The sequence below is a fragment of the Stylophora pistillata genome, chromosome 6 (genome assembly GCF_964205215.1).
Source record: "Stylophora pistillata chromosome 6, jaStyPist1.2, whole genome shotgun sequence".
Taxonomy (NCBI): domain Eukaryota; kingdom Metazoa; phylum Cnidaria; class Anthozoa; order Scleractinia; family Pocilloporidae; genus Stylophora; species Stylophora pistillata.
The window spans coordinates 20,657,958-20,674,029 of NC_142524.1; the positions used below are offsets into that span (position 1 = coordinate 20,657,958).

The 16,072-nt window shown below is 37.3% G+C and overlaps 2 protein-coding genes across 2 annotated transcripts; one reads left to right on the forward strand and one right to left on the reverse strand.

The window, feature by feature from the left end:
• Positions 1-387: 387 nt before the first annotated feature.
• Positions 388-6,188, forward strand: LOC111345247 (uncharacterized). Its single transcript, XM_022952524.2, has one exon. It carries the CDS (start codon positions 583-585, stop codon positions 2,650-2,652), a length of 2,070 nt encoding a protein of 689 aa, XP_022808259.2. The 5' UTR covers positions 388-582; the 3' UTR covers positions 2,653-6,188.
• On the reverse strand, positions 3,635-16,036 carry LOC111345246 (zinc finger FYVE domain-containing protein 1). Its single transcript, XM_022952523.2, has 11 exons — positions 15,871-16,036; positions 15,572-15,670; positions 12,397-12,925; positions 11,540-11,751; positions 10,418-10,515; positions 9,543-9,654; positions 8,478-8,575; positions 8,016-8,133; positions 7,092-7,262; positions 6,343-6,551; positions 3,635-5,462 (listed from the first exon to the last, which is right to left on the reverse strand). Exons 1-11 carry the CDS (start codon positions 15,976-15,978, stop codon positions 5,060-5,062), a joined length of 2,157 nt encoding a protein of 718 aa, XP_022808258.2. The 5' UTR covers positions 15,979-16,036; the 3' UTR covers positions 3,635-5,059.
• Between the last annotated feature and the right edge of the window lie 36 nt (positions 16,037-16,072).

Genomic DNA, 16,072 nt, shown 5'->3' on the forward strand with positions numbered 1-16,072 from the left:
CAAAAATTCAAGACGATATGGCAATACGTCAGCTGAGGCAGTGTGGCAGACTTGTATGTAATAAGTTTAATACCATACTTTAGAACTATTTAACCTTTCTCAGTGCTTTTCTCACACAATGTTTTTCTTTGGTAGGCACTCTAGATATCTCCTTTTAATGCCCGGATTGTTGTGAGTTGTGATTTTGTTGCCGTTGTATAGAGCATGTTGAGTGACTTTACATTTACAGTTAATAAAATTGGGTCTATTTCACAATGAAATGTTGCTCTGTGGAAAGGAAGAAACCACCACCCTTGATCGGTACACTGCTGCAATCCCACACACATCAGTGCACGATCTCGAGCCCGAAGTCTTTTCGGCTATTTATCAGCGGTTAGTCGAGGGAGATTTAAAAAGCTCAGGTCACTTGCAGTATCGGAAGAATCGATACTCTGTAGTATCGTTATTTTTTTGATCCGACCTCGGCATCGCTGGTAGCGAATATCGGCCCATCCTTAGGGAGAAGACTTTGAGAATTTGAAACAACCTTTCAACATGGATGAGAAGACTTTCAAAGTTATCCTGAGTCAAAGACGATAATCAATGGCGACTAAATTCGAACCCGATCATTTCGGCCTTTTATGCCACCTGGTAACTTTCTCAGATTGGCATCGTCCAAATTTTGGACGGTTTGAATTTGAACCAACTGAAGGTGCTCTTCGAAAAATACTTCCTTGGGAAACCAGTTTTATTATTGAGCGCAGTGGAAGTTTAGAGGAAAGACTGTATTTACTAAGCATGGAAGTGGCCGAGGAAAACGAAGCCGGAAGTAGCCTTCGATATCGATATGGAACAGATCTTGACGTGATGTTTCTGCCACAACTAGCTATAATCAAGGAAATTACCGTGTCTGATGAGGAAGAAAACAGTGCAGATGAATCAATTAGCGATGTTGTTGCTTTTATTGAGAATGCAAAAGAACCAAGGTACGTAAAACTCCGTGTCAATACCGCTTGCCGTTGGAGTTTACCCGATGATGTTTTAGAAAGTAAAGGTGACTGTGTTTACGTATCAAGCTCTAAATTTTGCGACGTATTTCGGAAGAACTTGAACCAAGTTCAAGAAGTTGCAAAAGCAGCTGGACCTTCCCTGTTAGTCACAGAGCATCTGGTTCAGGAAGCCGGCATCAGCATGGAAAGTGTGGATCTTGTCTTTGCTTTCCGTTGTCCTAATTGGCCTTCTGTTGCTGATGAATGGGCGAAGAGAAAACGGAACTGGCCACAACCGGAAATCGTGCAGATGATTTTTCATCAAGGTTGTGCTGCGGTCGCAAAAGGGTTTGGAGACGCTTCCCATCTGGAATGGAGGTTGTCATTTTCTTTCGCTGAAACAGTTCTGGCACAGAATCTGAATCCAGTGCAGAGGAAATGCTATCTGGTTGTAAAAGGTCTCGTGAAAGATCTCCATTACGAGCGTATACCTTCCTACTGGGTTAAATGTGCCTTCTTCTGGTTCTTGGAGGAGGCAGATCCTGACATCTGGAACAATTTAAACCTAGGACACTGTGTGCTTGGAGTAATTGAAAGGCTTACAAAATGTCTACAGAGTTACACGTTGCCCAATTACTTTGTCATACAGAGAAATCATCTTAAAGAAATTTCTAAAGAATCTTGTGCAATCATTTCCAAGGAGTTGATGCAAATCATGCAGAAGCCTCTCTTAGCTTTAGCAAACTCCCCTAAACTTACAAAATGCATTGAGTCACTTTTAAGTCAGGCACCAGAGAAGTTTGGATATAGCACTCTTCTTGCACTTCTAAAGGAATTCCACAGCTCCCCAGATAAGAATGTTCTGAGTGATTTTCTTAAATACCACCTCTACAATCTTGGCTTAGTTTTGATGAAAAATCCCAGAACAGCTCAGAAAGGGATTGAGTACATTGAGTGTGTAGTTCAAATTTTGAAAGGGACTGGTAAGCAAACAAATGCCCATGAATTACTGTGCAATTCAATAGTTCAATGCCTAAGACGCAATGGTGATGGTGATGCAGAAGCAGCTGCTTGCCGCTTGATTTCCATGAGAAGCCTTGGATTTTCAGATCAAGAGGTAATTGCAACACTGACAAAGGCCACCAATGGTATTGATCTTCCAGCCAGTCTATTCCACGATGCTGGATGTTTCTACCATGTACAAGCATATGAAGATGATGTTACTGAACCTAATGGGGAGCTTCTAAACCATGCCGAGATGATGCTGAAAAAATCAGTGGAGTTACAGCCAACCAGTGCTTCTCATCATGTTGAGCTTAGCATGTTTTTATACAGAAATGATCGTTTTGATGAAGCTATAGAGGCTGCAAAGCAAGGTATAACTTGTAGTGAGGCCTCTAAAGTATTGAAATACCTTGGTTATGGTCGCAGCGAGGAGATCACATTGGATGGTAACCTTGGTTACCATATTCAGCGAAATGACACCATTAAAGCTCCAGCTCTGATATTTGCATATTATGTCTTGGTAGCTTGTTTGGAGGAGTTGCACAGAGAGGACGAAGCACTACAGTTTATGAACTCTTACAAAACGGCTTGTGGCGATCCTCGTAAAGAAGTTGGCGAAGATGATTCACTGGTGCTATATAATTACTCTTGTTTACTGCTCAAGTTACCTGGAGTTTGACATTGATTTAAGAGAGTTATAAACATCACTGACAGTGACACTGCAAGTATGCAATTTATTGCATTTGTCAGCTGAGTGGCAATCACAAGTAGTTTTTAGGATCACATTTCCAACCAATCACATGAAAAACTAAATTCTTTCCCAACTAGTGTGTACTCACCTATTTCAGCCTTACCCCCACCCCTCAGGAAGTTTGCTTGGTTAAGCTTTGGAATCTCTTTGCCTTGATGCAATATTTTTTTTCTGTTCTGACTGGCCATTATAATTTCTTTTGTTTTGGCTTTTAACATCACTCCCTTTAATTGGAAAGTGTACCATTGTTTATGGCAGGCAAGGTGTAACCCTTTAATCCCTTAGAATGACAAGCATCTAATTTCTCCACATCTGATACCACCCCTGGATCAAACATTAAGATCACCCAAATCATAGGAAATGATCATCACCTGAATCTCATGATAGCTAAACAACTTCTCCTTGTCAGCACCCTAGAAACAGATGGAGAACAGTATGGAGAATTTGCATACTGATTTTAAGTGTAAAAAGATATAACCCTGCAATAGATTAGCATCCCACCCAATAGGGTCAGAGACAAGTTGGGGGAAAATCTTAGGTACTCTATGCCAATAACATCTGGATAAGCTCTGGCTGGAACAGCCCTATGACTTATGCACTGATATTACCTTTCATATGATTTCTATTTTTCAGCCAGGTTTTTTTTCCTGAGAGCAGTGATAACTGTGTATAAACTCAATATTTTCAATTGTTTACAAATCAGGACTCATTTCAGCCCCACGTTTTGGCATACAAAATCAAAGCAGCTGAATTCCAAGGAAGATGTACGAACAGTAGGACAAATAGGAAAATCTAATGGGCCCAATTACTGTTTTTGTGAGTTGTTTAATATGACTGTATAAATGAAAAAAGCATGGAAACTAGGGAAAAATCCTTTAGAAAGTTTATCACAGAACAGCCTGAAAAAAACTGCCTAGAAATAAAAATATTTTAATACTGGTATGCTTGGAAAAAATGCTTAATACAACTGGGAAGACAAACTGTACTTAACCTTTTAACAAGTGGAGAAATATTTGATTTATTAATTTTATTTTGACTTATTATATCTCACACAACTGATGTATTATTTTTCTTAAAAGTATAATTATAACTATGGTACACTTAAGTTAGCTGATAACCTTTTCCAACTTTCAGGATTAGTAATTTCAAAAGGTCCAAAGAACCTACTAGGTCCTACATGCATCATGTACGGAACTGGTATTGAGAAAACCTTTCATCCTGTAAATCGATTGCGGTGTAAGCTCTCCTTACCATCCGTTATACATTTCTTTCAATGTTAGTTTTGAGAAGATGGCCGGTAGTAAATCAATGTTCTTTTTATCATGAGGTTGATCATTTTCTTGGGCATCGGTCCTTCTCTTATATTGGTTGTCAGCTGTGGAACAGCCTTCCTCAAGATGCCAGGGATGCCAAAAGCATTACTATTTTTAGAAATCAGTTAAGTTAAATTTGGATACTGAAGTTAATTGCAAATGCACCTTCTGTGCTTGATTCACGCCTTCTGCGTTATTTCAATGATAGATTTTATTAGTCCTTAGCCTGCAATATTTTTAGCTTGTATATTTCGGGCATATAGCATGTTTTTTGTTTTTTGTTTTTTTTTTCGATATATATTTTCTTAAATTATTTATTCATTTATCATATTATAGTTTCTAATTATATTAGTTAGTATACACGTACATTTTTTTAACGAGCATCTTTCTGTTCATCAATGTTTCATGTTTAAATAAAGTTCTACTTGCTATACTTACTTTACTCTCATTACCTTTTGGCTTATAGATGTATTGTTTTTGTAAGGAAAAATTACTCATTTTGTCTCCTAAGAGAGCAATTGAGTGTCTAAATTAAACCACAATTGCACCAGTTTTGCTTTACTTCACTTAATGAATGGTCTAGAAAATTCTGGACACCCTCTCAACCAATTAAATGCCGTAGCCTAACATCCAATTAAGACTACGTGGGCAGCATTTTCCTGCATATCAGACAGTCTGCATGTTTTCAATTTCAGATTGCAATGCCTCTTTGTGGTACTATCTTTTGGTATGACAAGCCCCTGTGATAACCTTAGTGTTGATTTTTATGCCTCTCAAGTGGAAAGCCCTCAAATGACTCGCAATGGTTTTGGTCTGAAAGACCTCAAGCATGGTGTGCAATGGACTTAAAATCAGACTTGATGTCACAGCAATTGATGATACTCTCGATCTCCATGCAAGGCCATGAAATAGTAATTTTCATGTAAACTTGTGAGGTTGCTGTTTTAAAACTTGATCATGAAGGGCCAACAGCTGAAAGTTTCTTGTGGTCCACTCCTTGCTGAATTAAATACACTTTGACCCTAAAGCTGTCCTTTTTTAGCAGCACACTGGTCACAGACTCTGACTGGGTGATCCCAACCTCTTGAAGCCACAGGTCTCCTACTTTCTGAACAGGTGCTACAGACACCCATACCACAAGCTCGGCAGTGATGTTTGGTATCACTTCCCTTGAATTCAGTTTCACAACAGTTACAGGCTAAAATTTGAGAGTCTGGTACCCAGTAGCCTGGCCTTGCTGCATCAGTGATGAACCCCTTTGGATAAACGATGGCCGTTTTTAAAACCCCCACAGCGGATTGAACAACCTCTGTTACTTTTCGGGCAGCTACTGGTCCAAATGGGTTTTCAGAATACAGACTATGGTCAATTTCAGGGTGCACAATTTCTTGAGGAGTCTCCTCTTCAAGTGCATCTGATAAATCACTGTTGAGAAAAAATCAAAATATTCATATTAAGAAAAATCACAATCAAGGTTAACCCTTTAATTCCCAAGATCGGATTGTTAATTTTCCCCTCTAACTGCGACATTTTTCTTCTAAATTAGTTACAAGATCCTGGTGTCAGAACAGGATTAAAACTTCTACCTGATAAGTTTGAGTATTCTCGTTTCCCTGTTTGCTAGATAATGTATGGAAATTATTTGACATGTTTTTCATGTGACATCGATCATCAAAATTAAAAAAATAAGGAAGAATTTAGTTATTAGAACAATTGAAGACTCATCTTCTTACAAATTTTCAGCTTGATAGGGTTTTTTGTTTGGTGATAAAGTAAGTTGAATTTGGAAATGTTGGCCAAAGATGCTATCATGAAAATTGTAGGTTAAAAAAAGTGACATCCACTGAGATTTTGCAATCTGAACAGTCCTTGTGTGAGAATAAGTACTCAAGACATGTAGATGTTAATGAGCCCAAAGAAGATGACTGTTGGCCTTTTATAGTAAAACTCAATGACATGTTTTTGTTAATTTCTGGATGCCATATTTGTGCCCCTCAGAGGGACACTTACATGACATGGGGCTCTACATAAAGCCTTATAAATTTGAGTAAAACATTTTCTTTGAATATCTCCTGCACCAGTTATTGGACAGACTGACCTGACTCTTTGTGAGACCATTTGAACATAAAATTATTTCTTTTATCTCTTTGATCCTTGACTTTACTTGTTGAATGGTTTTGATGACAGTGTGATAGTGAAAACCAGCAAGACAGAGAAGTTACAGGTTAATCACTTCTGGGAATTAAAATTCTGATCAGGATTAGTGTTTTACTGTCAATCTATATAAATTATGACGTTACCTTACCTTAAGTCACATGTGGGTTGAGGCTGGGCCTCCACTGTTGACGTTTTTCCAAAACAGCGGTCACACACTCGTACTGGCCCCTCACCCCAACCTCGTTCTGGTACAGGTTTCTTATTAGTTGAACATCCATCGCAGACCCCACCCCCACAGGCACGACAGTGGTGCTTAGTCTCCCCATCCCTGAATATTTGACGGCATACCTGACAAGCCTGGACAATAAAGGAAAGTAAAAACATTTTTTAAACTAATTTGACTTTAAAAGTACTGGTTAAACTAAAATTTGGGGAAATATTAAGTGAGCTTGAAACTTCTTAATAGCGTGACTGGTTACATTTCCTGGTTTAGGTTGATTTAAAACAAGAATTATCTGGAGTAAAACAACACTACTGCTAAATATAGTAATAGGTAAAACAAAAAACTCTTGATAAAATTTTGCATTTTCAATGTGGAACAGATGGGTAACATTTAGTCTACTTTGACACCACTTACTATGAAGCTCTGCTAGGCTTTGCATGCATAAACAGAGGGGGTAATTAAGTTTCTAACAAAAGTTGAGGTACTGCATCAGTGGAGGGTATTACAAGTTAGACAAATTTGGTTTTATCATCAGAGTTGATAATTAAAAATAAATTGGCCACGGTGAAGGGTTTTTAATGTTGCCATTTTGAGCCTAAGCCCTCATCATGTATGACTGCTGTGTATGCAGAGACAGTTCCCAGCAAAATGAGATAAAGGTTCTTCTAACTTACAGTTATTTCAGAATTTGGGACCCAATAATCTGGGGCCACTTGGTCTGTGATCCAGTTGGTTACTGCCTGACTGGAAGGACTGCTGAGACTGCTAACTGCATCAGTGACATAACTGATATGATCCAAAAACCGTCTGGCCGCATTGCCACCATCCAGCTTAGCAAATGTTTGCTGAATACAAAAAGCATACTAATCTACAATTTTCATCCTTGTTTAAAACAGAGAGAGGGCCATTCACCATGCCCTGTCATGTTATAATAACTGATATTTACAACAGGCTTTGTTGTGTAAAAGATATTTGACCACACCCAGATAACAAAGCGATATATCGTTATACTGTTTACAGTGTTACTGTTACGGCAATGAGCCCCTGATTATGAGATTCTTCCATTTGGTAAACAAAAAACAAAAAAAATTGGAAAACTGTCCTCCCAAAAAAAACTCTTCTGAAACTTAGCACAAATGGCTCTCTCTTTTAGGTAACCTATTCCTGTATCACAAACAAAGAACATTAAGAGAGAAATCCCTCCCTTTCCTTCCTTTAAATGAAAAACCTTTAATCTATTGCACCTGTGTGGTATTAACCCATAGAAAATTGAAATGTGTTGTGTTTTGTTTTAACTTTATTTTATAATTGCCATGGACCATATTCTCTATTGCTCTCCTGGCATAATGACCCTCTTGGAATTTCAGGAATACTCAAAAAGTTTATACATCACCTGCCTCCAACTTGTGATTTACAAATTTTTCTTGTGTTCCCCTGACATCCCGCATAGGTTAGTAGGCTGATAGACCAATCGTAAGTGTGGTTTAAATTTTTTTCTTAATATAAAAAATAGGAGACTGTTTCTCCAAGCACTGTTGCAGATTTTCATGAATCATTGGGAAAAAAGGGGCTGGATTTGTCGTAAAGCCTAATCTCACCCCAGGCCATGCATGGCGAAGCTCAGTCCTAACCACAGTCTTAACTGGGTCCTCATTTCCAAACCAGTACTGGCGGCTACGGTAGATGACACCACATTCTGGGCACTCCAGAACATATCTGCCGATAACATTTAGCGAAAAGGAGATTGCAGTGTAAACTAATTTAGTGGTAAAGCTCCTTTAATTCTCCCCTCAGAATGCTTGGATTTACCTCTATCAGAACTACTTTGACATATAATAATATGAGAATAATAATTAAAGTAATGATGATAATAATAATATAATTATTATAATTGTAGTCAACGTTGTTGTGATGAAAGTGTGGAATATCCTATCCTTTTCAATTCCTTGCTAAATCATTGTGTTTTTGAAGCACCAGAATTCGAAGTGGAAATAAATCTAGAGGAAAACAGACTTCCTAAATATTTATCAATAATTATTTTAGTAATTGCAAGTGCTTACCCTGACCAGGCATATTTAGCAAGTCCAAGCCAAGATGAATCATTGGAGGAGCACATTTTTGGAACAACCAAATTCTGTTTTCCCCTCTCATAACAGGCCTTTATTAAAACAAAAACAAACAAACAAAAAAACACAGTAAGGGAACCGCATGCATGCCACACCTGCTGTTTATTTCTGATAAAATTAATCTTATTCATTAAATTATACAATCATGTAACCATATCATGCCCTAAGAGGATACCACATGCACAAACTAGTGCGACTACAGTGACAGAGAGTAATGTACTCTCATTAATAGGTCAGAAATCAATAATTATGACTGCATATAGTACTACATTAACCCTATCAATTCCAAGATCTCCATTTAGTAATTCTTCTCACTGTCTGCCATAATAATAATTCTTGTGGTGTTAAATTTGACAATTTGGTATTGGATCAACTAATAATTTGGATCCCTAATTGATATTTTTCTTTATTCTCCACACTAGTCAGCTTGATCTTTTGTAGTGTCAGTATTGATAAAGTAAGGAGGAGTTCTGTCTTGGTCATGTGTGGGTCAATCACTCCTGGAAGTTAAAGGATTAACCCTGGTAAAGAAAGCTTGTTGTATAAATTAAAACTCCCAAGAGTCTCTCATAGTCATGAGAATGGAAAAGTATGCATACGGTGTATATAGTTATTATGTGCTTGTCACATATTCACAGAATATTCATGGGTCATGACTTGTTGCATCCCATTAAAAACTAGACTAAGAATTTTAAAACCATGAATTTTTTTTTTTTTTTTGACATGAAATTCATGGGTTTTCAGTACCTTTAAAAAGGTCATGAAATGCCATTTCCATGGCTATTTTATGGCATCTAGGTCACCTTACACAATATTTCATGAGTTGTGAATGTTAAAATTTTCACTGGTTTTTCATGGAATTTTTTACGTCTTTTTCATAGCACTGAGACCATGAAAATGCTATTAATTTAACCATGAAAATCCTGTGAAAAATCTGTGAATTTCCCAAGAATAATTTCACAAGATATTTAAAGGAATTAGATTTCATAGTGAGCTCACCCTACAAGTAAAAATCCTGTTGTCAAACTGGGCTTGATAGCGACATCTGACATCACTGTGGTGTGCTGATGATTCATCATTCTCGTGGTTCATGCTCTTTTGACAGCGTGCTCTACAAGTATTAAAACCAAATAAGTTTGTTCCATAAGTAAACATCATGATAATCATGTTAGAAAGCACTGAGAAATCTTCTAAGTAAGTAAGTTTGCCCAAAGTCAACAATGAGCTAAATGAACACATTTCCAGAAGACAATAAATTCAAAGCTTGTAGAGATAAACTAGTCTTACACACCAAATGCAAATATGGCATCCAATTTGAGTTGCCATTGTTCTGGACTCACTAGCCTCTCACACATGTAATAATCCTTTTGTGTTTCCACGTGAAGACGAGGTTAGTGAGTCCAGAACAATGGCAACTCAAATTGGATGCCCTATTTGCATTTGGTGTATACTAAGTATGTACTACATATTCCATATACTGTTCTCTGTACATTTCCAGTCAAATTATGTACTAACAAGAACAATTTATTTGAGGATCAAGAGCTTCTTAATCAAGTTGGCAATCATTTCCTTTATTCCCAGGACCTTCATGATTGTTCAACTCAGCTGTGGTATCATTAGGAGATATCAGACGCTTGCCACTCTATTAGGGGGTTAGGGGTTACAACATTCAACTGACATTATTAATCTTCTGAATCAGTAGACTCTGATGATGTCGACCTTTGCAATGCATGATCGTGTCAGGTACTGTCACAGACAGCACCACTACTCTTTGCTGGACATGTACAGTTAGCCTACACCATTGACAAAAATTACAGTCATTAGTAACAACAAATTTTGTTGTATAAGGTGGTAACCATAAACCTTGTGCTTACTGGCATGAGAGGCACGCTGCCTGGCAAGTGAAATATTCGTCAGGGAAAGTGTTTGGTATTGTTCTTTCAATGTCCCCACTGAACTTCTCATTTAGGAGCTGATGAAAAGGAAAGGAGAGAAACTTGGATGTAAAAAAATTAGTAACACAATGATCATAATTACAGTTATTGACCAACCCTTCCCCCCTCCCCATCTAATAATTAGTCCCTTTACAGATTTCAGAGGAAGGACACAAACAGGTACATGTTATTGAATATAACACTCATTACTCACTGCGTTTAACACTCCTTTACTTACTGGCCCTTACCTCCTTTAGGTCTAGTTAGTTTAAATAATAATTTCTGAGAACCTTTTTTCATTGCACTTCTCTCAGTTAACTTTAACATTCAGCCTACTAATTGTATACCTGTACAAGAAACACTTCCCTCAGCTATAAGGCCATAGGTATTTCACCTGCATTAGGCCTTCAGCAATTCCAGCATTATCACCTGGTTACTTAAACAGATCAGACTTTAAACCTGCAGAGCTCCATTGACACTAATGGTAGCTAACTAGCCACAGACTAGAAGAAATTCAGTTTTGTCTGGCGGTTTTTTATTTCCACCAGTGAGTTTGGCTAGTAAACAAACTGAAATTATCGTAGTATCTAAGTTGTCACTAGCCACTTGGCTAGTAAATTGAAAAGTTAGTGTAAATTAATTTAAAGCCCTGACCTATGATGAGAATCTAATGATCAACAATTCCAAATAAATTCAGTTCTGTCTAGTAACTGCTAACTGGACCCAAGCACATGCTGGCAAAGAATATGACAAAGAATTTCAACTGGATTCAATTTGGTTTGTTGGTCATTTTCATGTAAGCGACCACAGTTAATGTGGTCTTAGTTTTTCCCAGACTAACGAGTGCAATTGACCTGTATCGTTGAATTCTTTACATCCTGACATCAGCATGCATATTCTTCATACTATTCACTACAAGTTTCCAAAGGTGCTAACAAGGAGAATTTGTTAATAATCAGGAGCTCCTTTACTTTAAGATCATTTTCTTAATTCTTGTGACCTTAATGTGTGATTTGGGTGTGATTAGCTGTCAAAGACTGTTAACTAATCTAGAGAAATTACCATCAAAGCTTTATAAATGACAGTAGGTGATCGTGACGAGCGCACAGAGCTGTCCCCTAAACATCCCTTTACAGCTTGCTTCAATCCCTTGAAGTTTGTTGGTGGAGTCTCTGTCCTTGTTCCTAGGTACTTGATAGAACTAAATGCATGAGGAACTCTTCCTACATTTGCAAATCTCTCCTTTAAAATCTCATCAGGACTCTTCAGATTTTCTGTTACAGAAGGAAAATTAAAAAAAAAAAGAATTTTTGAGTGGCAGAATATAAAATCAGGAGTATAATTCAATCTTTAGAACTACTTCAGATTCAAAAAGAAATTCAAAATCAATTGACATACTGTATTTCCTTGAATAATTAAGTGCTCTATAATAAACATTACTGTCCCCGGGGCCCCTCTCTCAAACTCTCACTACCTTAAATAATAGGGATACATGATGGAAAACCTATTTCTACTGTGCCCCTTTTATCTATAACTTTTTAACCTTCAGCTATAGTGGAATCTGTACAGGAGAGTAAAATAAGCACCACCCTCTATTAACCTCCATCCTTCTTCCATAAGTGCCCCTCCACTTAATTTAATTTAGCAAAAATTTGAAGCACCCAGGGCTCGAAACTAACTTTTTAACTTACTAGCCAAGTGGTTAATGACAACTTAGATGTTACAACAATTTCAGTTTGTTTACTGGCCAAACTGGCTGGTGGAAATTGAAAACCACTTGCCAATTGAAAACTGAATTTCTGCTAGTCTGTGGCTAGTAATGGCTGGTCTGTCAGTGTCAAGCCCTGGCACCTGTAGGCACTTATTAGAGAAATTACAGTATTTATCAACTGATTTCAAAGCTGCAAAATTATCCAAACCTGATGGATTTGCCTCATTCTCTGACACTCCTAGTAAATGGGTATGCTGTGTCTCATGAAAGATGATCACAGCTGGACCAAGATTGCATAGGGGCACATCCATGTGGCATCGTTCTGTAGCATCTTTCAGCTCCTTGGTGAAATGTTTTAGATAGGCATCTGATGCATCCCCCAAGAAAGTAAACATGTCTGTGTGGAGCCTTTCAGCTCTTGTCCTATAGATGATAATGTCAGATATTGCTAGGACCTTCAGTAATAGCCTTGTACGTTGGTTCTGATTGCCTGACATACCCAATAGCCCTTCGGTATCCAAGACAACCACCCGACTACCCTCATCATAGGCAGCCCAAACACCAACTGTGCAGGAGAGCTGAGATGGTGAAGTCCCAAATACTTCTTTGCCACAGAAGAAGACATGGTTAAGGGTGTGTGATTTTCCATCACCTGTGTTACCAAATATGGATACAACTTTCATGCTGGTGTCGCCATGACAGGACAACTTAGCAATGAAGTCCTCTACTGTATGCACCTGAAGGAGAGAGTGGTGACCATGGTAATTATTAACAAAATAATTAATTAAAATAATTTATGTACATGACTGTATAAACACTAAAAATCTGATACCAAAGGCATTTACCATAATTATCAAAACTAATACAATATAAGACAGTGATTGATAACACACAATTATTTATTTAAATATTTTAAATATTTTAAACTTTTTACGTTTGCCACCTTCGTACGGTATAAATTAACTATTCATTTTTATTCTCTTCTCACTTGAGAATGATGACATGGAGTCATCGAAACGTTGTGTGTTTTTCTCGCTAGTGTTTATTCTTAAATTGATAACTTACTTTTAAATAACCTTTGTGTAACAAATACTATAATTAATATTATAAAAATAATAAATATTAATAATAAATTAGCAGGCTACAGAGTATATACAAGCAGTAAACATATTATGCATATGAAAATGAACTAATCATAATAAGCATGCTAATAGTACTGATCTAACAATGATATGCCTATTCAGGGTTGTTAGTGACATCTGGCCGCTTTTGAACATGTACATGACTATGACTGCTCAGGTATTAAATTCCAAGTTGTCAAGTATTAAAATAAGCTCTTTTATCCTAAACTCATCATTACACTTTCCTTAAAGTGCACCTAAACCCAAAATTTTTTTTTCGCTTAACGAAATAAGCTTATTTTTTGGAGTATTTCTGTGCAAAATTTTTTTAATTTGCTCAAATCTTTAATTTTCTATGCCCAGTCAAAATACGGAAAATCGGCCGCCATCTTGCCCCACGACCGAGTTGAAAGAAGAATGGCTCTAGCGGGTAATGTGACGTCAAATCGAGAACACGAAAGTCTGCATCTCACACATTTTCACTTGTTTGGGAAGATTGTCGTCGATATTGTCCGAAATATGCTGACTAGGTGTGTTGTATGAAGAATGTATGAAGCGCGATACCCTCTTGCAAATTTCGCACGTTGCTACATCCTTCTACAACACACTTAGTCGGCATATTTTCGGACAATTATCGACTACAACCTTCCCAAACAAGTGAAAATGTGTGAAATGCAGACTTTCGTGTTCTCGATTTGACGTCACATTACCCACTAGAGCCATTCCTCTTTAAACTCGGTCGTGGGGCAAGATGGCGGCCGATTTTCCGTATTTTGACTGGGCATAGAAAATTGAAGATTTGAGCAAATAAAAAAATGTTTGCGCAGAAATACTCAAAATAATAAGCTTACTTCGTTAAGCGAAAAAAATTTTTTGGGTGCAGGTGCACTTTAAAAGAAAACTCACATGGCAACTTATATAATTATGGAATTCCTTTTCAAAACACCACCTTGCTGCACAATGTCACATTAAAAATATAAAACTATAATTGTAAGAGCGAATAGAGGAATTGTGGGTTGTGTGTGCTTTTAAAGGCAGAAAATGGAGCTACGTTATTGGTGGGTGCATGGCAACGAGAAAAACATGAATAAATTAGTGGAATTAGTTTATTCATTTGTATTTTGTTCATTCCACTAATTTATTCATGTTTTTCTCGTTGCCATGCACCCACCAATAACGTAGCTCCATTTTCTGCCTTTAAAAGCACACACAACCCACAATTCCTCTATTCGCTCCGATGAAGGGCTAACGCTCGAAACGTCAGCTTTTGTAATCATTACGGTGGCCAATTTACCATTTCAACTTTGTTGATATATCGAAATTATTTCGTTACTCCCACCGACGCAGCCCCAAACAGTTTCTTTTGAAACTATCAGCCTTTATAATTGTAAGAGACTAATAAAAGGGGTAAGTTTCCCAAAAAACTGTGGTGCTGCATCGTTGGGGGGTATTATAAGATACTGTAAATTGATTTAAATCAACTGAGTTGATAAATATAAATTGACCATCACAAAGAGATTCTAAAGCGTGTGTTTATGGTGTTAAAGCCCATATCCAGACGGAATGGGTTAACTGAGGGAGGGCTAACACTTGAAATGCCAGCTTTATAATCATAACAGATCAATCAAGGGTTTTTGTCATGACAAAAGAAAAAAATTGCAATGCCTTCTTGCAAAGCTCTATTCAGGCAGAAACTTCAAAGAAACAAACTAGTCTTTTAGTTCATGTATTCTGACTCTTTGCTTAGATAAATACAGTCTTACATGAGATAAAATCCCATTTTGCTATTATCCTAAATATTTCATTGAAATATAATTTTACCAATTACTCCATAGCAAGCAGCTTTGTTTATCCTCATGCATGGCGCTAATTGTCAAATTCTCAGCTCCAAACTGATCACGTTAGTTACGTCAACATAAATACAAATATCCACAGCTTATGATATCATGCAGCGCAGACAAGCTTATCAGCTACAAAGCTACTTTGATTAATTAGTTTAACCAATTTTTGTGAGTAGAAGTTACAAGCTAACCATAACTAGTGGTTAGGGAGCTAAACTTCACCAACAACCTGTGTATTATACATGGTAACGCCAGATAACCGGGTTCAAAGTACTACTGTAACACATATTGCAACGTTTATTTAAGTTAGCCTCACTATTTAGGAACGAACCGGGAAAATCCAGATTTTGGATAAATCAAATATTCGCAAAGGTGTAGATAAATTAGTGACCACTATTTTACATTCAAGGTCCAAGGTTACCTGGAGAATTTCCATTTCGTTAAGCAACAAAAAGCTCTTCGGCGCTTGGGAAATGTCTTCTCTAACTCTTGATGTTGCAGTGGGTTCATTTTTCCTTTCCTTAAAAAAAAGAGGTTAAATAAAAAATTTAATTCAAGAAATGATAAAAATCGGATGAAATTCAATTTTTTATTGTTTCAAAATCACAAAAAACAGCTGTTGCGGTACGATGCAGGTATGAAAAATTGCTGGATCCGGATCAAAACAATTCAATTAATGCTGATCAAAATTCGTCACCGTCTTCGAAAGTATTAGCTTACCTTGCCACTTCGAGCGGAGGATTTTGTTACAGGATGGTTCATAAGCATAACTTCATCTAGATCATCGTCATCGGGTAAAGTGGCAGCCATATCTTTGGTCACTTTCATGAAGGAACTGTTCAAGAAGAGCAATCAAAGCACTCGAAAAGTGCTGAGTCGATGAAAAGATCTGGGGACGACAACAGACTTGGTAGCCAAGTTT

What these genes read in the sequence shown, in the direction of transcription:
- LOC111345246 (XM_022952523.2), bottom strand. Translation starts at nt 15,978, where the DNA reads ATGAAAGTGACCAAAGATATGGCTGCCACTTTACCCGATGACGATGAT. An exon ending in ACGAAATGGAAATTCTCCAG is followed by an intron (nt 12,926 to 15,571) that starts GTAACCTTGGAC and finishes TCTCTCCTTCAG; the next exon opens with GTGCATACAGTAGAGGACTT. An exon ending in TTCGCCATGCATGGCCTGGG is followed by an intron (nt 7,263 to 8,015) that starts GTGAGATTAGGC and finishes TTTTGTATTCAG; the next exon opens with CAAACATTTGCTAAGCTGGA.
- LOC111345247 (XM_022952524.2), top strand. Translation starts at nt 583, where the DNA reads ATGGCGACTAAATTCGAACCCGATCATTTCGGCCTTTTATGCCACCTG.